The sequence below is a fragment of the Bos grunniens genome, chromosome 1 (genome assembly GCF_055505025.1).
Source record: "Bos grunniens cultivar Pamir isolate PY7600 chromosome 1, Bosgru_T2T1.0, whole genome shotgun sequence".
NCBI lineage: Eukaryota > Metazoa > Chordata > Mammalia > Artiodactyla > Bovidae > Bos > Bos grunniens.
In genome coordinates this window covers 17,619,803-17,643,281 of record NC_141165.1, presented here as the reverse complement: position 1 = coordinate 17,643,281, position 23,479 = coordinate 17,619,803, and the positions used below count along the sequence as shown (strand labels likewise).

General features: G+C 44.8%; 1 protein-coding gene across 1 annotated transcript in view; it reads left to right on the top strand.

Annotated features, from left to right (window-relative positions):
- Positions 1-10,774: 10,774 nt before the first annotated feature.
- PCP4 (Purkinje cell protein 4) overlaps positions 10,775-23,479 on the top strand; it is a 68,477-nt gene continuing 55,772 nt past the window's right edge. The window contains exon 1 of the mRNA XM_086315816.1: positions 10,775-10,850. Within this exon, the coding sequence (XP_086171942.1) occupies positions 10,842-10,850 (9 nt within the window). The 5' untranslated portion in view covers positions 10,775-10,841. The remainder of the gene's footprint in view (positions 10,851-23,479) is intronic.

Below are 23,479 nucleotides of genomic sequence, written 5' to 3'. Positions count from 1 at the left end.
GTCACCCTGACTGTGCACCCTGAGGGGATTCAAGATGGAGAAAAGCAAGATGCTGGTGGCGGATTCATTATATTTGGCAAAACTAATACAATTATGTAAAGTTTAAAAATAAAATAAAATTTAAAAAAAAATAAAGTGAAGAGTGAAAGTGTTAGTTAGTCCTGTCTGACTCTTTGTGACTCTATGGACTGTAGCCTGCCAGGCTCCTCTGTCCATGGAATTCTCCCGGCAAGAATACTGGAGTAGGTTGCCATTCCTTTCTCCATGGTATCTTCCTGACCCAGCAATCAAATCTGGGTCTCCTGCATTAGAGGTGGATTTTTTTTTTTTAACATCTGAGCCCCCTGGGAAGCCCCCTAGACATTTACCGTGCGCATTACAGGAGTGATCTCCAGGAGCCCACACTCTTGCATCTTCCCATACATACAAGAGTGCTAAAGTCATCAAACTGAGATGTTATCTTTAATTAGCAGTCATCTTTTGATATTCTGATTACCTGGTCTTTGTAGTAAAAACTCCTATATATCCTGGTTCCCCCCTTACCCCTTCAGAGCAGTCCCTCAGAGCTGTCTGAGATGCTGTGTCCCAGGCTTAAATGCTCAGCTTTGCTTGCCATGTAAAATGTAATTCTCAGCTTTTAGGTTGTGCACTATTTTTTGGTCCACAGAGTGAAGGCCGGGGTAGGGCTGGGGTGGAGCATGTGGGCTGTGACTCCAGCAGACTCACAGGAAGTTTCAGAGCTGGGATGGAGGACCCTGGAGAACTGTCTCAAATTCGGCAAGGGGTCCAGGCCTTTGTTGGATGTGGACGTGTCATTAGAACAGAGCTGTGGCTTTGGGTGAGGCAGCTCACTTGGGCTGAGGGCAGGCTCCCAGGGGACTGAGGGCAGGGCTGGGTTCATCACCATCATTGACACTCAGCAGCTGGGGAGTGAGACTTCAGTCCTGGGAGGGCGGGGTCTGAGGATGGCCACTGGAGCATCTTCCATAGAAAGAACCTCCACCATGGTCCAAGTCTGCCTGGGCTTCCATGATAGAGGACCATGCAGTGGGTGGCTTAAACAACAGGTATTTATTGTCTCACAGTCTGGAGGCTGGAAGTCCAAGGTCAAAGTGCCAGCAGGGTCGGTGTCTCCAGGGACCTCTCTCCTTGGCATGTAGATGGTCATCTCCCCGCCATGTCCTCACATGGCTGTCCCTCTGGGTGTGTCTGTGTCCTGACCTCCTCTTCTCATAAGGACACCAGCCACACTGAGCCAAGGTCCCTCTATATGACTTCATTTTGACTTCATCATCTCATTAAATGCCCCACCTCCAAAATATGCGGTGGGAGTAGGAAGTGGGTGGGGCGCACAATTTAGCTTGCAACACCGGACAAGTGGGCTGGCTCTGCAGAACCACTAATTTGAAATTTTGAGGACAGTGTCTGGAGAGGGAATTGGGGGAGCTCACCTGTGGAGGAAGAAAAGACAGGGGAACTAATTAAGGGCTGAACAAAACACAATTCCGAATGTTGTCACTGTCGGCCTTAGAGAAAGGGCTCTTTGAACATAAATACCTACTGACCTTTCCAACAAAGAGTGAGCTGTGGGAGGTGGCACACCAGCTCTGGGAGCCTTCCAGGAGGCTTCACCCTGGGGGCTGACTCGCACATTTAATTGGGAGAAAAGGGACTGCAGGTCGTAAGATGACCTTTTCACCTGTCACTTTCAAGGTCACTTAGACCTTGAGAATACTAGTGGCTGCAGATGAGACTGAGGCAATTGAAACTCGAAGATGAGATGACAGAAGTCCATGGAACCGTGGCCGATGGACTCGATGTGTACCTGTCCCCGTTCCTCCAGAATCCCCCTTTTCTCCTTCTCAGGGAGCCTTTGTAAGGAACCAGTGACCTCACTGAGGGTCAGGCAGGGTGGAAGTTTGGATAAGTAAACTCACGTTATTTTAAGTGAGACAGAGAGACACAGGGTGGGTGGGAGAGAAGAGAGAGCACAGAGACAACAAGCCTGCAATGCCAGGATGGCAGCCATGCGACATTGGCTAAAACATTGGAAGACCATGACTGAATATTTCCATTAATCTATTTTTTCTTTAAAAAGGCAATAAAACACAGGTCATGGAGGTTTACAACAGATAGTCATGCCAGTAATTTATTTATTTATATTTGTTTATAGTAAGTCCTTGTTGGTTATCTATTTTATTTTTTTAATTAAACTTTTTATTTATATTGAAGCATAGCCAATTATGGGCTTCCCTGATGGTTCAGACAGTATCTGCCTGCAATGTGGGAGACCCAGGTTTGATCCCTGGTTGGAAAGATCCCCTGGAGAAGGAAATGGAAACCCACTCCAGTATTCTTGCCTGGGAAATCTCATGTACAGAGGAGCCTGGCAGGCTATGGTCCGTTGGGCAGCAAAAGAACTGGACATGACTTAGGGACTAAATAACAACCACAAAAACTCAAGGAGAGACTAAATTTTTGCAGACAACACACACACGAATGAAGCATTACAATAAAGAAATGCTGCCAGGAGAGGTTTGTTGAATAAGGTTGCATTTCCACACTTGTAAATACAACCAGATTGAAGGCAGGAGGAGAAGGGGATGGCAGAGGATGAAATGGTTGGATAGCATCACCAACTCAATGGACATGAGTGAGCAAGCTCTGGGAGTTGGTGATGGACAGGGAAGCCTGGCATGCTATAGTCCATGGGGTCACAAAGAGTTGGACACAATTGAGTGACTGAACTGACTGAGATACAACCGGGATAACCTCCTGGCTCTGGACCATGTGCGTCTAGAGGTTGGAGACAGGTGGATTCTCTAGGACGGATTGTTAATAAAATTGAAGGCAGCAGGAATCAAGGTAGGGGATCAAAGACTGAAGCCCACTGGCCTCCCATTAAGGTGGAAATGCTCAGACTCTGGTTTGGGGACCTATAGTCACCAAGGGACCATAGTTGGCTTCTGGTTGGGGAGCAGTAAAGGCAAAAGGAAGAAGTCCATGGAACCGTGGACTTCACTGTTGCTGGGCTGGTGAATCACTCCATCAGAGTGACACATTTTCTGTCTGTCCTGAAACCTTCCATGGTTAGGGATTAGGACAGAGCTGTGACTGCACATGGTGGTCACCAAAAGCCACGAAGAGGCAGAGAAACAAAGGAGGAGAAATGAAAGAGGAGATGGATTTTCTTAAAGTCCCCATACCTCCTGCCATTGTATGCCAATGATGCATTGGGTATGTAGGTCTGATGAAAAGCCTTAGGTCATCAATATATAGTCTCCCTATAAATAAACCCAAAGGAAGATTTGAAAGATTGCCTGGCCCAACTCTGCACCTTCGGGCAGGCCCATGCTTCCAAGAAAATGAAAATAGTCTGTCCATATTATATATTTTTTCATAAATTGCAGAACCACACGTCTGTATTTTAATTCAGCAAGGCTGAAGAATTCCCCCAGATCTAATATATGAAGCTGTAGATCTAATTCTCCTGAAGTTCTTTCAAAATTTATTTCCCAGCTCAATATATTTAGTGTATGTATTTTTTCTTAGGTTGGCAGATGTGAGGTTTTAATATTTCTATATTACTAGCGCAGGAAATGAGACGCTGAGGAATGTGGAGGCTTGGCCAAGGTCATAAGGCAAACGATTGCTCATGTCAAGGATTAAAGTTCTAAGCTTCTGTTTTCTGGCTCCATCTACCATGTAAGATGGTGTTTGGTTGACCTAAGGAGAGTCATTGGATAGGGATGTGTTGAAGCTATTTAAATAAGATTGTTATTAATATATGTAAGAGTCAGCAATGACTATACACCTCCTAACAGGTGATAGGAGAAGTAGAGGCAGGTGGTAACAGTGAGCCTGAGGAGTTGGGAAGGAGTGAGTGGTGTGTGTGTGTGTGTGTGTGTGTGTGTGTATGTATGTCCTCTCACTGCTTCAAGCAGTAATTCTCAAACTTGACTGCTCATCAGAACCACATTATTGATGTTCAGTCACTCAGTCATGTCTGACTGTGACCCCATGGACTGCAGCACACCAGGCTTCCCTGTCCTTCACTATCTCCCTGAATTTGCTCAAACTCATGTCCATTGAGCTGGTAATGCCATCCAACCATTTCATCCTCTGTTGCCCCCTTCTCCTGCTGCCTTCAATCTTTCCTAGCATCAGGGTCTGTTGTGATGAGTCGGCTTTTCACATCAGGTGGCCAAAGTATTGGAGCTTTAGCTTCAGCATCAGTCCTTCCAATGAATATTTAGGGTTGATATCCTTTAGGATTGACTGGTTTGTTCTCCTTGCAGTCCGAGGGGCTCTCAAGAGTCTTCTCTAGCACGACAATTTGAAAGCATCAGTTCTTTAGTACTCAGTGTTTTTTATTGTCCAAGACCATCCATTTGTTATCTATTACCCTTGTCCTTGGGGAGTCCAAGACAGGGGTCATGGAGCCTTTGCCATCCTTGGTCTTATGGCTGGTTGTACTGGGGTGCCACTGCCCCAAGAGCATAGATGCAGCTGGCTGGGAGTTGTGGTCCAAGAGCCCATCTAGGGATGTGATGGAGGAGCACTCAGTGCCAGGGTGCCCATGGAGCTGGCCAGTGAGCATGATGGAGACATGTGGGGTGCACCCTCAGATGTGTCCTGTGTCACTCGTGGGCACTGACTTCTCACGGATGGCTTAATTTTCCTCCTGTGGCCACATTCAGCATCTGCCTTGTGTCTTCTAAAACAGATACAACCTCACAACTCATTAACAAGAGATAGCTATTTTACTAAAGATGCCCTGGGGAAATGGTGGTGGTGGTTTAGTCGCCAAGTGGTGTCCCAGTCTTGTGACCCCATGGACTGTAGCCTACCAGGCTCCTTTGTCCACTGGATTCTCCAGGCAAGAATCCTGGAGTGGGTTGCCATTTCCTTCTCCAGTCCTGGGGAAATGAAGAGTTAAGCTGTGCTCCATGTCCACACAATGAAATTCCCCATAAGGTTCTTCTAGCCATTCCTGGAAAGTCTTCCCCAAGTGCTTGTTAGGTCATCCATGTACTTGGTTGAGTCACCATAACAACATACCACAGGGTGGGAGACTTAACCAATAGAAAGTGTTTTCTCTCAGTTATGGAGCCTGGTAGTCTGAGATCAAGGTGTGGACAAGGCTGTCTCCTGAGGCCTCTCTTCTTGGCTTGTAAATGGCCGTCTTCTCCCTGTGTTCTCATGAAATGAGGATATCTTCTCCCTGTGTCCTCCTCTCTGAAATGGGACCGGGTCCAGATTTCCTCTTCTTCTAAGACACCAGTCCTGTTGGACTTGAGCCCACTCATATGATCTCAATTTGCCTTAGTTACCTCTTTCAAGACCCTATCTCCAAGTATAGTAACATTCAGAAGTACAAGGGTTTAGGACCTTAATGTATGAATTTTGTGTCTGTGCTCAGTCACTAAGTCGTGTCCGACTCTTTGACCCCATGGACTGTAACATACTAGGCTCCTCTGTCCGTGGGATTCTCCAGGCAAGAATACTGGAGTGGGCTGCCGTTTCTTCTGCCAGGGGATCTTCCTGACCCAGGGATCCAAATCACATTTCTTACATCTCCTGCATTGACAGGTGGATTCTTTACCACTGCACTACCTGGGGAGCCATGAATTTTGGGGGGATACAATTCAGCCTATAACATCATTCATCCTCTCTTTCATAACCTTCATAATCCCCTGGTTTGTCCCAAACAGTTGTAGGCTCTACTCAGTAAAGCCACAGCCCACAGTCTGGGCGCCACCAATCCTAGTCCCTCTTATTGGAAGCTCCAGCAACGACGTACTCACTGCTTCTCCAACCCCAAGTTCTTGCAGTCTGTATGTGTGTCTGCGCTACAGCCAGGGCAGGAGAACGCAGGCTGGTGCTCTGTGTCCCTTCTCTTGTCCCTTCTGCCTGAGCACAGTCTGCAAACCACGGACCCGCCAAGACTACCACTGGAGAGCTCCACCTCCCGCTCCAGGCATAGGGTACTCAGAATTCCCACCCACTGAGGCGACCCTGCAGAGGGTGTGGTTCTGCGCCTCAAGGGGAGGACGGAGCCCTGCCCTCCCTCCTCCAGTCTGCAGTGCATCAGTCGGAGACACTGCGGACCTGGTTCTTGACCTCGACCTTCCTCTTCCCAACTCCCCTTCCTAAGCCTCTGGGGAGTCCTAAAGGCATCCCGCCTGGGTTCTCCCTTGTGTGAAATTGGGGACAGAATTTTGAGGAGTATGCTGTCAGGATGGGCTGGCAAGAAGATGCTTTGAGAGCCTGCAAATCCTTCATGTGGATAGGATATGTATCAGTTCAGTTCAGTTTGGTTCAGTCGCTCAGTCGCGTCCGACTCTTTGCGACGCCATGAATCGCAGCACACCAGGCCTCCCTGTCCATCACAAACTCTGGGAGTTCACTCAGACTCACGTCCATCGAGTCAGTGATGCCATCCAGCCAGCTCATCTTCTGTCGTCCCCTTCTCCTCCTGCCCCAAATCCCTCCCAGCATCAGAGTCTTTTCCAATGAGTCAACTCTTCGCATGAGGTGGCCAAAGTACTGGAGTTTCAGCTTCAGCATCATTCCTTCCAAAGAAATCCCAGGGCTGATGTCCTTCAGAATGGACTGCTTGGATCTCCTTGCAGTCCAAGGGACTCTCAAGAGTCTTCTCCAACACCACAGTTCAAAAGCATCAATTCATCGGCACTCAGCCTTCTTCACAGTCCAACTCTCACATCCATACATGACCATAGGAAAAACCATAGCCTTGACTAGACGGACCTTTGTTGGCAAAGTAATGTCTCTGCTTTTGAATATGCTGTCTAGGTTGGTCATAACTCTCCTTCCAAGGAGTGAGCATCTTTTAATTTCAAGGCTGCAATCACCATCTGCAGTGATTTTGGAGCTCCCCAAAATAAAGTCTGACACTGTTTCCACTGTTTCCCCATCTATTTCCCATGTGTATGCTTAATTTATATATTAAACCTATTTATCTTGTTCTGTGAAATAGGAATTATTATAATGAATATACCAATTTTCCCACTGAAAGGGGACCTTCTATAGATACAGTTCCCACGTAAAGTGGCTATAAATGAAGAAGGTGGGTTCACAAGCCATGGAGACTCCTGATTCTGTCTTCTTTGTGGTCCTGCTCACTGGTGTTCACAAGGCTCAGACAAGGGCTCAGACCCAGTGCTTCTGTGTCAGCCTCCTTGGGCAGCCTGTGCTTGATGGTTCTGAAGTTTCCATCCAGCGCTCACACTGCTCATTGTATTTATCTGTGCTGTTTTCATCTTGAAATGTGCATTCTGGCTCCATCAGTCAGTTCAGTCACTCAGTTGTGTCCAGCTCTTTGTGACCCCATGAACCGCAGCACTCCAGGCCTCCCTGTCCATCACCAACTCCTGGAGTTTACCCAAACCCATGTTCATTGAGTTGGTGATGCCATCCAACCATCTCATCCTCTGTCGTCCCCTTCTCCTCCTGCCCTCAATCTTTCCCAGCATCAGAGTCTTTTCAAATGAGTCAGCTCTCCTCATCAGGTGGCCAAAGTATTGGAGTTTCAGCTTCAACATCAGTCCTTCCAATGAACACCCAGGACTGATCACCTTTAGGATGGACCGGTTGGATCTCCTTGCAGTCCAAGGGACTCTCAAGAGTCTTCTCCAACACCACAGTTCAAAAGCATCAATTCTTTGGCACTCAGCTCTCACATCCATACATGACCACTGGAAAAACCATAGCCTTGACTAGACAGACCTTTGTTGGCAAAGTAATGTCTCTGCTTTTAAATATGCTGTCTAGGTTGGTCATAACTTTTCTTCCAGGGAGTAAGCGTATTTTAATTTCATGGCTCCAGTCACCATCTACAGTGATTTTGGAGCCCCCCAAATAAAGTCAGCCACTGTTTCCACTGTTTCCCCATCTACTTGCCATGAAATGATGGGACCAGATGCCATGATCTTAGTTTTCTGAATGTTGAGCTTAATGGCACCCCACCCCAGTACTCTTGCCTGGAAAATCCTGTGGACGGAGGAGCCTGGTAGGCTCCAGTCCATGGGGTCGCTAAGAGTTGGACACAACTGAGCGACTTCACTTTCACTTTTCACTTTCATGCATCGGAGAAGGAAATGGCAACCCACTCCAGTATTCTTGCCTGGAGAATCCCAGGGATAGAGGAGCCTAGTGGGCTGCTGTCTATGGGATCGCACAGAATTGGACACGACTGAAGCAACTTAGCAGAAGCAAGCCAAATTTTTCACTCTCCTCTTTCACTTTTATCAAGAGGCTCTTCAGTTCTTCTTCACTATCTGCCAGAAGGGTGGTGTCATCTGCATATCTGAGGTTATTGATATTTCTCCTGGCAATCTTGATTCCAGCCTGTGCTTCTTCCAGCCCAGCGTTTCTCATGATGTACTCTGCATATAAGTTAAATAAGCAGGGTGACAATATACAGCCTTGATGTAGTCCTTTTCCTATTTGGAACCAGTCTGTTGTTCCATGTCCAGTTCTGTTACTTCCTGACCTGCATACAGGTTTCTCAAGAAGCAGGTCAGGTGATCTGGTATTCCCATCTCTTTCAGAATTTTCTACAGTTTATTGTGATCCACACAGTTAAAGGCTTTGGCATAGGCAATAGAGCAGAAGTAGATGTTTTTCTGGAACTTTCTTGCTTTTTCAACGATCCAGTGGATGTTGGCAATTTGATTTCTGGCTCCAACACTCTGCAAAAGCCATGTACAAACCTCTTCTTAGATGGTGCCCAGAGGGGTTCTGTTCTCTCCTTTTACCTCACTTTATTCTTTGATATGAAGCTTATCAACCCTCCCCTTGGGAACTGGGGAGCTGCCAGCAAGGCTAGGACCAAATTGGGCACACAATTTAAGGATGCACCAGCTTTTAGGTTTGAGCAGGTGAAGCTCTGGCATTTGCAGGAACCTGAGAGTGAGTGCCTCCTTAAATTTTGTACCTGCCCTGCAGTCACCATTTCTTACTTCCTTCTCCAAACTCAGAAAGTAGCTTCTGTGGATCCAGCAGGTGGGGATTCAAACAGTAGGTCACCCAACTATTCCCAGGTCCCCCTAGGGTATCTGCATTTCAGGGTGGCTGTGAGGCAGAGTTGGTGGGACCTCACCCCCAAGCAGTCACTGTGGGTCATCTCCAGGCAGTGTGTAAGGATGATCTGGAAAGAACTTGGAGAGGATTAAGGTTTACGTGATTGTTGGCATGGAGAGGAGAGGGTGCCTGCTGGCAACAGGAAGCCTGGAGAAAGAGGGCATAGAGGTGTCATGAAAGCCCTCTGGGATGTCAGGTGAGAGAGGGAGGGGCTGTGGAGGAGGATGTTGGAGGGAGAGGCTGCTGGGGTGATGGCTGGATGGAAATGGAGGAGAGTCAGAGACAGGGCTCTGATTAACATCATTTCCACAAGCGAGTGTGGATAGAGTGTCTGTGCTCCAGGTGACAGGTGAAGCCCATGGCGCATCTGAGGATCATACTGTGGTACCCAGGTCCTCATTTATTTGTCTACACCAGCTGTTTGGTAGCCATCACTTGGATATGCTTGCATCTCTGGTGGGTCCTTTGCATGTGAGGTGTTACTCTTATTCTTTGAAGTATTTGCCATGAGAAGGCATTCTTGTTAGCATGCTGAGGCTCCTACTTGAATCTGGACCCAATTGAAGCCAGCAAGTTGCCGGCAGGTGTCCTGACTAGTGGTGGACCAAGGAGACAGGCAGCCACATGTATCTCAGGTCTGAGGATTGGCTGCATTCCCTTCTGTAACATCTGCCCTGTCAAAATCAAGGGCCCATGCAGATGCTGCTCAGGGTCTTAGCAGTCCAGTTCAGTTCAGTCACTCAGTCGTGTCCGACTCTTTGTGACCCCATGGCCTGCAGCACACCAGGCTTTCCTGTCCATCATCAACTCCTGGATTGCTGAAACTCATGTCCATTGAGTCGATGATGCCACCCAACCATCTCACCCTTTATCATCCCCTTCTCCTCCTGCCTTCAATCTTTCCCAGCATCAAGGTCTTTTCCAAGGAGTCAGTTCTTCACATCAGGTGGCCAAAGTATTGGAGTTTCAGCTTAGTAGTCCAGACCTGGGCAAAAGGATCTTCACTGCCAGGCTGGATGGGCAGATTCCAGGGTCAAAGCCAAGTCTTCTCCAGCACTGGTGAGGCTATCACAACCATAGGAATAGCTGGGGAGAGGGGGGATGCTGTCCTCTGAGGAGTCACAGTGTGGCTCTCCAAGTCCATGACCCCAACTGCTCACTTCCTCCCGCCGGAGATGAGAACCTGGGGCGCAGGCAGGCTGGCAGATTTGGGGTTGGAGAAAGAGGAGCAGAAAATATTCAACTCTCAAAGCTGAGATTGTGCTACGAAGGGCAGGCGCCTCCCAAGTAAACCAGGGGGTTGCTGGGTGACTAGCATCAGGATTTTCAGAACTGCTCTTCCTTCCAAAAACAAACCTTCTGCTCGCTGACATTGAAAGTGCATTTTCCAAGTATCTAAATCCCGTACCCCTTGGAATTATGGAGTGACAAATCTGTGATGATCACTGTGTTTCCTACTTAGACTATCTTGTCATCTGTCCTTTCTTTCCCTCCCTGGTGGGGCTTGGAGCCCTGACCCAGCCTGCCTTTCTCCTTTGCTCCACTAGGTGGCCCTGGGAGCTCTCAGATATCTGCCAGGCGTTCAGACAGGTGAATGAATCTCATTGGCTCAGAGGAAGCATGATGCCACCGGGCAGCCCTTTTTAAGAGAAAAGCCAGAACGGGGAGCAGCGACCCCTGAGCAGTGCTCTCCGTGTGGCCGGTGGGGATACGGAGCTGCCCGTTGTTACAGCATCATGAGTGAGGTGAGTGGGGCTTCCACTCTGGGAGGGAAACCTGGGGGTGAGACGGGGCAAAGTTAGACTCAGAAGATGTGAAGGGCTTCCGAGTGGTGAGAGCATGTCAACCCTGGAGCTATTTACCTGGAAGACTGACTCTGTTCCTATCTGGGTTTGCATTGCAAGTGCAAAAATTGGTTAAGTTGCAACTTTTACAAATTAAAAATGAAAGGGATTCATTGTTTGCTTCTGATTGAACTGTGAGTTGGAAAGTGCTTTGGGATTTAGACCTCAGGAGAGAAGGCTGAGTGAGTGTTTTTAGTCTCTTGCAAAGATTTGTCCTCTTGCGGTGTGTGGGTCTTCACATATCTTCCTTGGTGGGTACCTTTTAGAATGTGAGCAGGCTGGCCATCTGGTGAAAGTCAGCCTTGGAAGAGAAGCAAGGGAAGGATTGCATTGCATGATCCTGTGGAAACCTTGCCTGTACAAACTACATCTGCAGTTAATCAGAGTAAAACCAGGAGAGAAATGCAAGTCCAGTGAACCACGAAAAATCTATGTGTATGGGTGTGTGGGTCTAAGATGGGAGAGACCCTGGGAGAAGAGGGGCTACAGTTTTCAACTGAAAGTCACTGCGCTGCATCTGTTTACGCAGAAGAGAGTTTGTTGGGGGGCAAACTGAATGCTCACTGTATTTTTAAAAAGATCGTATTCTCTATCTTTACAAAAAGGCAGATTTGGGGTTGTATAGCATCACCCTCTAATTTGCACTTGGTAACCAAGACAAATCCACTTTCATTTCCTTTTGGTTGGCACTTAAATCATTACTTTTTAGATCTTTTATTTTGTCTGTCTTCTTTTTTTAACAGACGGGTGAACCTTTTTTGGAAATCTACAGTAAAATTAACAACTTTAAAAATAAAATGCTTCTTTCCTGCTTTCATATGTCTAATGGGTGACTTTTGATATAAAGGATTGCCTGCAATGCAGGAGACCCAGGTTTGATCCCTGGGTTGGGAAGATCCCCCGGAGAAGGGAATGGCAACCCCCTCCAGTATTTCTTGCCTGGAAAATCCCATGAACAGAGGAGCCTGGTGGGCTACAATCTATTGGGTCACAAAGAGTTGGACATGACTGAATGACTTACATATATATACATATATATGTGTATATATATACAGTAAAATTAACAACTTCAGCAATAAAATGCCTCTTTCCAGCTTTCATTTTCCTGATGGGTGACTTTTGATACAAGCATGACAGGAAGACAGAGTAGGCAAAGCGTTATGAGATTTAGGAATTGGGTTTGGGATGGAGCCAAGGGCAAGGAGGAGGGCAAGTATGGATGGAAGAGGGGAAGGCAGGGTTATTCCAGCAGCAACAAGGGTGACCGCCATGGCAGCTCCTATTTGCCCAGCATCCTTAGAACCAAGCGGGGTATCTAGTTGTCTTATTTGAACTTCCTTACAACCCCGTGAATTAGAATAGAATTACCATGTACGTGCTAAGTTGCTTCAGTCTATCTGACTCTGTGTGACACTATGGACTTCAGCCTTCCAGGTTCTTCTGTCCATGAGATTCTCCAGGCAAGAATACTGAGGTGGGTTGCCGTGCTGTCCTCCAGGGGATCTTCCTGACTGAAGGTCTTATGTCTCCCGCGTTGGCGGGGGGTGGGGGGGAATCCTTCACCACTAGCGCCATCTGGGAATAAGTGGGTGCTGTTATGATTCCCAACTGACAGATGAGGAAACTGAGGCACAGGTCAAGGTCAGTTGGCTCAAAGCCACCAGCTCGTGAAGGGTAGAATCAGGACTTGGGTGGGTCTTGATGTCCAAACGGCACATGGAATTTCCTGGTCCATGTGAACGATGGGTGCCAGAGAAGAAAGAGGTGGACAGAGGGGGTGAGGGTGGGAGGCGAGGCCAGGAAGCTGGGCCTCCTGGTCCTGAATGTTCACTTAAGGGGCTTTCTGCAGACTCGACGGAGATTCTAGAAGCTTCTCTGTTTGCACCAGCTCACCTTGCTTGTGAGTAGCAGGAACAACTGTGTGGAGTGGGGTTTTTATATACAATTTAATAGGTTCATGTAGAAGGGCTTGGAAACCTGTGCAGCCCAGGGCCCTCCCTGTGTTCAATCAGGTTGGCTAAAGGGGACTCTTCAGGAGTGGGGAACTTCCTGCTGGTTCTCCCCTCTGGCTGTCACCCCCATCTTTACCAGAGTCTCCTTGCTCAGCATCTGGAGCTTTCTAGAATGCCTCAGCTTGGCAGTGTTCACTTAACTGTGGGTCCTCAGGGAGACAGCAAGTATCCCAGAGCTCACCCATCATTAGGATCACAACCTCATTTCTGCTGAACCTGTAATTAGGGCAGTTCTGCAACCACAGCCCTGCCCCCCAGCATCTGTCAGATGCCTTGCTGGGCTCTTCCAAGAACTCTGCCTCTTTCCTTGAATGTTGATAAACTCCCACAGTGTCTCACACCTTGACTTCCCTTTGCTGTCACCCACCTCAATCCAGCATTCCCCCTCACCCCCGCCACATTTCTCCCTCCTACACGGGTTCCCTGCTCAGGTCCCATGCAGCCCCGTCCTCAGGGTGACCAGCTCCCTGGCTCATCTCCCAGTTTCTTGGGAGTGTTCTCCTTGGAGAGTGGGAATTGGTCCTTTGACTCAAACTTAAATCTACTTAAAGTGTTTCATAAAGTTGAACAGAAACTCCTTTCTGGGTAGAGGACTGAATCTCCCCTCCTTCCTCCTCAAGCTTTTCTTTAGTTAAATGAATTCCATGTGGCTTCCGGTTTTAATAACTCTCAGGTGGGTGTGGATTTCAGATGATCATTTACTTACCCATGTAACTAATTACCCCAGAGAGCCAAAGCAGTGGATTTTCTCAGACTTTCCTACGACTTTGGGTTTTATTTGAGTCTGATGGGCACCTCATTCCTGCTCCAGATGTTCGGGTTTATCTCCTGCTCTAGAAATTCTGAGGTTCACAGCTGGGCTGGGAGGAGAGGCTCCCCAGTGGCTAAATGCTCCCCAGAGTGGGCTCTCTTGAGTTCTTACAGCCTTTTATGAGCCTGCAGCTTGATTCAAATTGGGTGACTTTAGGACAACACAACATCTTCTTTTCCCCTTTTGACAACACTTTATGGGGGAAATGGCATGTAATTGAAAAGAGAAGCTCACGTGTAGCAAGGCAAGTAAAGTCCAAATTTAGGGCAACGTGACAGAGTGGAGGTGGTTGGCGGGGGTGTCTAATTTACATTTCGGTATTAAAGTGTGTCAGAGGTGCCTGGAGCAATCTACGAGATGAGCTGCAAGATCACTTAGCAGGGATTAAGATGCAAGCTTAGGTACATTTGCTGGATCAGAAATCCTAACCACCACGGCTGACGTTTACAAAATGCATTCTCATCTTTCCCCACCGGATTTCTCACATAGGGAGAAGAAAAAGGCTCCCTTTGTTTAGTGACCTAATAATACCATGTGAAATAAGTTCTGCCAATAATGACAGTCAGTCCCATTTTCTCATTCAGGTGTCTTTTTAAGTTCCTTTTCAAAAGAACTGATTTAGTAGAGCCAGGAGCAAGAATGTACCGCATAACGGCACATGTTTGGAGAGTGGCTTTGCAAAATGACATGTACTTTTTGTGAGGCGGTGAGGTGTTCCCCATTGCATAATACATCCTTGACAGCTGTGAATTAGACTTGAAACCCCTTTGGGAAAGTGTTCTCCTGACCCTTCCTTGTTGCTGTTCCTGGTCTCTTTTCTAGCATCGGTTTCGGTGGAATGTTGCAATTTGGTGCCAGGTTTCTGGGCCTTTCTCCCATCCAGACTTGGCGATGACAATAAGACTGTACCTGTCCAGGGCTGGTTTGAACACAAGGAGGAATTAAAGGGCAAATCTTTAGACCTTCATGTGTATCCCAGGTGGCACTGGTGGTAAGGAACCTTCCTGTCAATGCAGGAGATGTAAAAGAAGCAGGTTCGAGCCCTGAGTTGGGAAGATCCCCTGGAGAAGGAAATGGTAAACCGCTCCAGTATTCTTGCCTGGAAAATTCCATGGACAGAGGAGCCTGGAAGGCTACAGTCCTTGGGGTCACAAAGAGTTGGACATGACTGAGCAGAGACCTACACAGTGTATCCTTAGCGCTGAATCAGAAGCTACTTGCCTGATACACTAAATCTCTGAAGCAAGAAGCAAACAGTGAACCACATTGTTTTGGAAAGAGACTGCCAGGGGGAAGCTCTGCCACTTATATCAGGGGTAGAGGGGATGGACAAGACATGACTTCATTTTTCAAAGGTAGCCATTGGTTTAAAATTTGCATTTGACACTGGTTTAGGGTTTACTTAACCAGCATTCAGGGTAATCCTTTGGAGAGAGAAATATTAAGATAAAACAGGTCTAAAGTGAAAATTAGTATAGTTCTGTGTTTCCTATGATGTAACAGTAAGCTGAAACAGATGCCAATGTGTGAGTAATAGGTTTGCAAGGAACTGTATAATTTAGACCAGTTAAGCACAGATACTGAGGATACCTGCATAAAATATGGATTTTGCAACTGGCCTCAAAGGCTTAGTAGGAAAAGGTCAAATGAAAATTCAACTTCTTAGGCAATTTTAACCTCACTTGCAGATGGCCCTGCAGCTGAGATACAGGAAGACCCAGCAAGATGCTTATGGTTTTGCTGGATCATAGAATGATAGATGTTCTAAATGGGGACATTAGGTCTAGAAAGACTCCAATTACAACTTGGGTCTGAGGTTCAACATTTCCTAAGTAGGAAGAGGCCAGTGAAGCAAGAATGTGTGTTTGTTCAGCTGATGATGGTAATGGATTGCTCTAAGATTGATTTCCCCAATCCTGCATTTCATTAACAGAAGCTGTGGGATTAAGAAGTCTCATTGTTTTTCTCTCTTGAATTCTAAGAATGACAGAATGCAAGATGTATGATATTTTTTAGAAAGAAAAATTGAATAAATGACTCACAATTAGAGGTTTAGTGGAATAATGTGATCAAGATGAAGAGGAAACATGGGCTTTTGTAATGGAAAGTACCTTGAATGTATGATGAACACGTTCTCTGCATTATTTTTAAAAATTCTAATTTCTGCTCTCAGAGCTCTGTCAGAAGAGTTTTCAGAGGTGGAAGGCATTCGCACTTTGTTTGGCGTCTTTCTGTTCTTGGTTCACTGGCCACACTGAACTATTTGAACATCTGAATAACATCATGAACCCAAGCTTGGGGCTTTCCATTACTTTAGAATGACTTTCTAGAAAAGGCTTCAGAGTAGGGAATAGAAAGATTGTAGGGGATGCATATGCACAGGTTTATATTGTATTTGATTGATATTTTTATAAAACAGTGCCTTAAAGATCATGTTGTTAAAGTGTTATCTTAATCTGTCTGGGCTGCTGCAATAAAATACCACAGACTGAGTGGCTTATAAAAAATAGAAATTTATTGCTCACAGTGCTGGAAGCTGGTAGTCTGAGATCAGGGTGTGGGCATCCTCAGGTGATGGGTCTCTTCTGGGTTGCAGATTTCCCACTGTATCCTCACCTATTGGAAGGGGCAAGAGAGTCTTCTGGGGTCTTTTTGATATAGGCACTAATTCCATTTATAGGCTTCCCAGGTGGCTCAGCAGTAAAAGAATCCACTTGCAATGCAGGCAAGAATACTGGAGTGGGTTGCCATGGTCCTTAGAGCATCCCTATTATACTGGACTGTTTAAATATGGCTATTAAATCCCTGGGCTTCCCATGTGGCACTAGAGGTAAAGAATCTGCCTGCCAATGCAGGAGACACAGGAGATGTGGGTTCTATCCCTAGGTTGGGATGATCCTCTGGAGAAGGAAATGGCAACCCATTCCAGTATTCTTGTCTGGAAAATCCCATGGACAGAGGAACCTGGCAGGCTATAGTCCATGGGGTTGCAAAGAATCAGACACGGCTTAGCAACTAAACAACAAACAATGACAAAATCTCATTCATGAGGGTTCCAACCTCACAACCTAATCACCTCCTAATGCCATCACCTTTGGGTGTTATGATTTCAACATTCGAATTTTGGCGGAACACAAACATCCAGACCATAACTAGTATGGGCTGCATTTTATGTATTAGAATTATCCTACCTGGACTGTGAACTTTCTGATGTCATCCACAGACCCAGCTCCTGGGTGTGGCACTTGGGATGTTCAGTTACTGGATGAATCAGATCAAATGGCTTTTGGGGGTCTGGATTTATCAGTTATTATAACCAACAGACCAGCACCTTCTTTTCTAACTGTTGAGATTTGTGGTCTGGGTAGATTTGGAGAGAAAAATTTCTCTCTTTTGTTCTTTACCTCCAGGTTTGAAACCTGTGTTTGCCATTTAAATCCTTTTAAATTGGAAATGGGTGCATTGTTACACATGTCAAATAAACACTTTCATGGCTGGCAAAGAAAATGAGAAAAAAATCAGAAGAATCTCAATAGAAAGAACTCTTGACATTTGGGAAAATGTCAAGGAAAATAGGGAGCTGAAGGAAGAATGGAGAATTCTAATATCCTTCAGTTTGGGGCCTTTCTCCTTTGAGACTATTTTGCTTCAAATAAGTTCTGTGAAATTCAGACAAAAGCAATGATAGCCCAAGGTGGCAGAGCTCACTTCTACCTTGAAAAAGACCCATTGTTTTTGAAATATAAAGTCAATTAGACAGTTAGGGGTTAAGGGTGAATAAGAAATAGTCCAAACTGATCTTTAGTAAGTTAGCTCCATATGCCCAATCATAGTCAAACCATAAATTCTGGAATATTGTTGAAGGCACAATATAGAATACAGAAAGCAAGCTGTGTATTTAAATATTATAATTAATACTTAAAATGAAGCCCCGATGTTAATACTAAATAAAACAAATAGTTCAATTATAGTTGCATATTCATACCATAATAGTTAAGGGAATGCCAATGTTAATATTCATTAAAACAAACATTTTAAACTATAGTTGTGTGTTTAAATTTTCAGGTTACTTTATATTTGAAATAGGAATATAGGACAATTCATATGCAAAAGACATCAACTCATATTTGTTCTCCTGGAAGCTGAATGTTGAATTATGAATCCGGGATACTGTGCAGTCCGTGGAGTTTGTGTCCATTTTCCTATATTCCCTACTCATAAGCTACTTACCAGTCTTCCAGTCTTCGGAATGAAGTGAGGTATAAATAATCAATGGCAAAATGCTGTTCATTTGATTTAATATAGGTGCCTTTTGGATATGGATACATGACTGTATCAGGTGGCGCTGTGGTAAAGAATCCACCTTCCAGTGCAGGAGACACAAAAGACATGGGTTCAATCCTGGGTTGGAAAGATCCCTCCACTCCAGTATTCTAGTCTGGAAAATTCCATGGACAGAAGAGACTTGTGGGCTGCAGTCCATGGGGTCACAAGGAGTTGGACACGAATGAGCACGCACACGAGAATGTTGTGTGGCTCATGGTTCTGTGACATAAGCCAAACAAGCTTGCCACACCCATCAAAGGTCCAGGCCTATAAACCAGCATCTCTTTCAGGGCTCTTTTACGTGAACAATGAGTTACCCATTACAGGCATCAATCTGCTTGAACGTCATTTGTGCCTTGCAAATAGCCCTAAATTTATGCTTCAGAATCTCACTGAAATACTTCTCATTCATTTCTGAAAGGGAAACGCATGGCCATATTTATAACATTGTCCATGGAAAAATCAATCACCCACTAAATGCCATTATTTTATATTTTGCTCTCAAGCTGCCAGTTTATAAATAAAAGGAAGACAAATTAGAATCATAAAACAGGAAGGTAATCATCCACAGATTGAAAATGGCCTTGCAGGACATCTAAGCCAAGAAGTATGAAATGATGGAACTTTCGAATGGGGCCATTTTCATACCATAATGGAGCTATAATGGAGAACAGGGGGTCCTTTGTTCTGAGTGGTTTTCCCTCTCCAGTTTGAGGACAATGGTGGGTTTTCCAAGACTGAAATATGTCAAGTCATCCATAGAGCAATCTTTCACCCAATGGCCTGGAATGTCTTCTGCATGTTAGTTTTTAAAATACTTGTTTATGATGATTTGACAGGTAAGTTTGTATCTGGGTTGACCAGAGATTATGCTTTTCCAGCTATTACAGTCCAAAGCTGCTGTGGAATGACTCAGTGAAAGAAATGGTCATCTGCTTCCATAATGCTACACCTGTGCCATGGCCAAAGTTCTAATGAAGTGACTAGTTACTTTGTTGTTGTTTTTGGTTACCTATTTTAAATATAGAAGTGTGTACATGTCAATCACAAACTCCCAATTTATTCTTCCTCCAACCCCATCCTCTTGGTAACCATTCAGTTCAGTTCAGTTGCTCAGTTGTGTCCGACTCTTTGCGACTCCTGGAGCTTGCTCAAATTCATGTCCATCGAGGCAGTGATGCCATCCAAGCATCTCATCTTCTGTCATCCCCTTCTCCTGCCTTCAATCTTTCTTAGCATCAGAGTCTTTTCCAATGAGTCAGTTCTTTGCATCAGGTGGCCAAACTATTGGAGCTTCAGCTTCAACATCAGTCCTTCCAATGAATATTCAGGACTGATTTACTTTAGGATTGACTGTTTTGATCTCCTTGCAGTCTAAGAGACTCTCAAGAGTCTTCTCAGTAACCATAAGGTCATATTATATTTTAATTTTATGCAATGACTGAGAAAAGGACACCAGAGATTGACAATAGACCATGCATTAACATTGATCTTAACCAAACAGGAGGTAAAGATAAAGAAATAAGCTCTTTCTTACTCTCAAGATCTTTTTTGAAAATTTTTTAGCCAATCACTTTTCTGTATACCATGTGGCTAAGTTCCAATGTTTAAAAACTAATTTATAAATAACACTTAATTTAAGATTCTTAGGTATCAGTTCAGTTCAGTCGTTCAGTCATGTCCGACTCTTTGTGACCCTATGGGCTGCAGCATACCAGGCCTCCCTGTCCATCACCAACTCCCAGAGTTTACTCAAACTCATATCCATTGAGTCAGTGATGCCATCCAACCATCTCATCCTTTGTCTTCCCCTTCTCCTCCTGCTTTCAATCTTTCCCAGCATCAGGGTCTTTTCAAATGAGTCAGCTCTTCGCTTCAGGTGGCCACAGTATTGGAGTTTCATCTTCAGCATCAGTCTCTCCAATCAACACCCAGGACTGATCTCCTTTAGGACGGACTGGTTGTATCTCCTTGTAGTACAAGGGTTTCTCAAGAGTCTTTTCCAACACCACAGTTCAAAAGTATCAATTCTTCTGTGCTCAGCTTTCTTTATAGTCCAACTCTCACATCCATACATGACTACTGGAAAAACCATAGCTTTAACTAGACAGACCTTTGTTGGCAAAGTAATGTCTCTGCTTTTTAATATGCTGTCCAGGTTAGTCATAGCTTTTCTTCCAAGGAGCAGGTGTCTTTTAATTTCATGGCTGCAGTCACTATCTGCAGTGATTTGGGAGCCCCCAAAATTAAAATATCTCACTGTTTCCACTGTTTATCCATCTATTTGCCATGAAGTGATAGGACCGGATGCCATGATCTTAGTTTTCTGAATGTTGAGCTTTAAGCCAAGTTTTTCACTCTCCTCTTTCACTTTTATCAAGAGGCTTTTCAGTTCTTCTTCACTTTCTGCCAGAAGGGTGGTGTCCTCTGCATATCTGAGGTTATTGATATTTCTCCTGGCAATCTTGATTCCAGCCTGTGCTTCTTCCAGCCCAGTGTTTCTCATGACGTACTCTGCATATAAGTTAAATAAGCAGGGTGACAATATACAGCCTTGACGTACTCCTTTTCCTATTTGGAACCAGTCTGTTGTTCCATGACCAGTTCTAACTGTTGCTTCCTGACCTATCATTTCCTTATTAAGTAGTATTCACTGTTTCCTTTACACTCCCTCATGGTCTAGTGGTTCGGATTCAGCTCTCCCACTGCCGTGGCCAGGGTTTGATTCCTGGTCAAGAAAAACTTTCTTCCTAGGCTTCCCAGGTGGCACTAGTGGTAAAGAACCCACTGCTAGTGCAGGAGACATAAGAGACATAGGTTCAGTCCCTGGGTTGGGAAGATCTGGAGAAGGAAGTGGGCAACCCACTCCAGTATTCTTGCCTGGAGAATCCCATGGACAGAGGAGCCTGGTGGGCTACAGTCTATAGGATTGCAAAGAGTTGGATATGACTGAAGAGACTTAGCATGCATTGTTTAATTATGAATTGTTAGGAAATTATCACTTTATTTTCTTGAGCATGGCAAGATGGCTAATTGTACCTAGGCTTTTATTTTTCACATTTCCCCACACATATCTGAAGAGCAAAAAAATCTGTGAGGCCATAAATTGGTCCAGTTGTGAGCCTGAGAACATCCAAAATGGTGGTCTCCTCTTTTGGGAGAGGTGAGACATCAAGTAGACAGGTGTTGACACAAACCTGCCTACATCCGAGATGGAGGAGCATGTTGAGCCCTGTTTGAGAATCCTCTTATTTCATATGTCTCAAAGAGCTGCAGATGGAAATGCCACAAGCAAAACTTCAAACCATTATGCTATAGAAACCCCTTCCTGAAACAATTCAAGGTGGTTTTGAAATGATTCTGTTCTCTTCCTAGTGAAACTATTGCTATCCTGCCCTTTCTTTTCTTTGACTTTTCCATTAGCTGTTGGTATTCTAATAATAACCACCCACAAGTGTTTAAAGTAACATTCAAAGCTTATCAGCTTCCAAGAAACTGTCTCTGCAGTCCTCCTGTGGATTCATGACAGACCAATGGCATGGTGTCCATGGTGACCATGGATATCCATCCTCAAGGAGAGTAGTCTTCAAAGATTTTGACAGTGTATCCTCTCAGGAAAAAAGTTGGAGCATGCATTCGTAATAATTTTTTATTTACTTACTTTATAATAATTTACCCAGTATTCTTGCCTGAGAAATTCCATGGACAGAGGAGCCTGGTGGGCTACAGTCCTTGGGGTCACGAGAGTCAGACATGACTGAGTGACTTTCACTTCACTTAGTGCAGGCTTATGTGCTCATATAGTAAGTGCAGCCATAAAACATACAAAAATAAACCTTAAAATGGACAAGAATATGATGAGATAAACTAGATACTTTGTTAATTGTGATGATGGCTTTATTAACCCTGATCAAGATTTCCAAGCACCATATATACTTGTGAGAGGTAATTGCTGGTGGAAGGTATAAAAATCTTTAACTCAAATAGTGTTGTTAACTGTACTTCTTTTGAGCTGAATTTGTTGATTGTGTTTTTAAGCTCATGTTGGTGCTTGTGAAGCCATTCTGATAGGAGAATGGTTAGGTAGCAATTTCACTGTTTCCTTTTGCTGGCAGTAATATTATCTTCAATCTGTGAAGATTTTATGTAGGAATTTTTTTATTCCTGTAGAGAATACATACCATAAAATTTACCATCTTATTCATTTTCAAGTGTATAATTCTGCAGTGTTGTCTATTTACATTATTGAAGCAGATCTCCTACTTTCTTATCTTGTAAAATTGAAATTCTACCCTTTAAACATCTCCCCCTTTGCCTCCCTCTCTCCCGTGTTAACCAGCTTTCTGCTTTCTGTCTCAATGAATTTGACTAAGCACCACGTAGAAGTGTAATTATACAATGTTTGTCTTTTTGTGACAGGCTTGTTTCACCTATCATCATGTCCTCAAGTTCCTCTATGTTGTATCGTGACTATGCAGGAATTTTTAAAGACACTTACCCACTATGGGGAAATTAGGTTGGTTAAGGGTAAACTGTATAAATATAAATCCTCTTACCAGAGCACCAGGAACTGCAGTGAAGCACATAGTGCTATTCGGAGAGCAATTCAAGAGTAAGGATGTCGTAGAAAGCAAACTCATGCTTACCAAAGGGGAAAGTGGGGTGAGAGTGATAAATTAGGAGCTTAGGCTTAGCAGACACACACTACTATATATAAAAGAGATAAACAACAAGGTCCTATTGTGTAGCACAGGGAACTACATTCAATATCTCATAATAATGGAAAGATTCTGAAACAATATAGCACACCCCCCCACACACACACCCACCCACCCACACACACGCACACACACACATATAATATATATAATAGTGGTAAAGAACCTGCCCCACTTCAGTACTGTTGCCACTCCAGAACTCTTGCTCAGAGGATCTCATGAACAGAGGAGGCTGGCAGGCTACTGTCCACAGGGTTGCAAAGAGTCAAACATGACTGAAGCAACTTATGTCTGAATCACTTTGCTGTACACATGAAACTAACATAATATTGTAAATCAACTATGCTTCAGTTTGGGCTTCCCTTGTGGCTCAGCTGGTAAAGAATATCCCTGCAATGAGGGAGACCTGAGTTCGATCCCTGGGTTGGGAAGATCCCCTGGAGAAGGGAAAGGCTACCCACTTCAGTATTCTGGCCTGGAGAATTCCATGGACTGTATAGTCCATGGAGTCGCAGAGAGTCAGACACAACTGAGCAACTTTCACTTTCACACTTCAATTTATGTACTCCAGTGTTCATTGCAACACAATTTACAATAGCCAGGATATAGAAACAACCTAGATGTCCACTGACAGATGAATGGATAAAGAAGATGTGGTGTGTG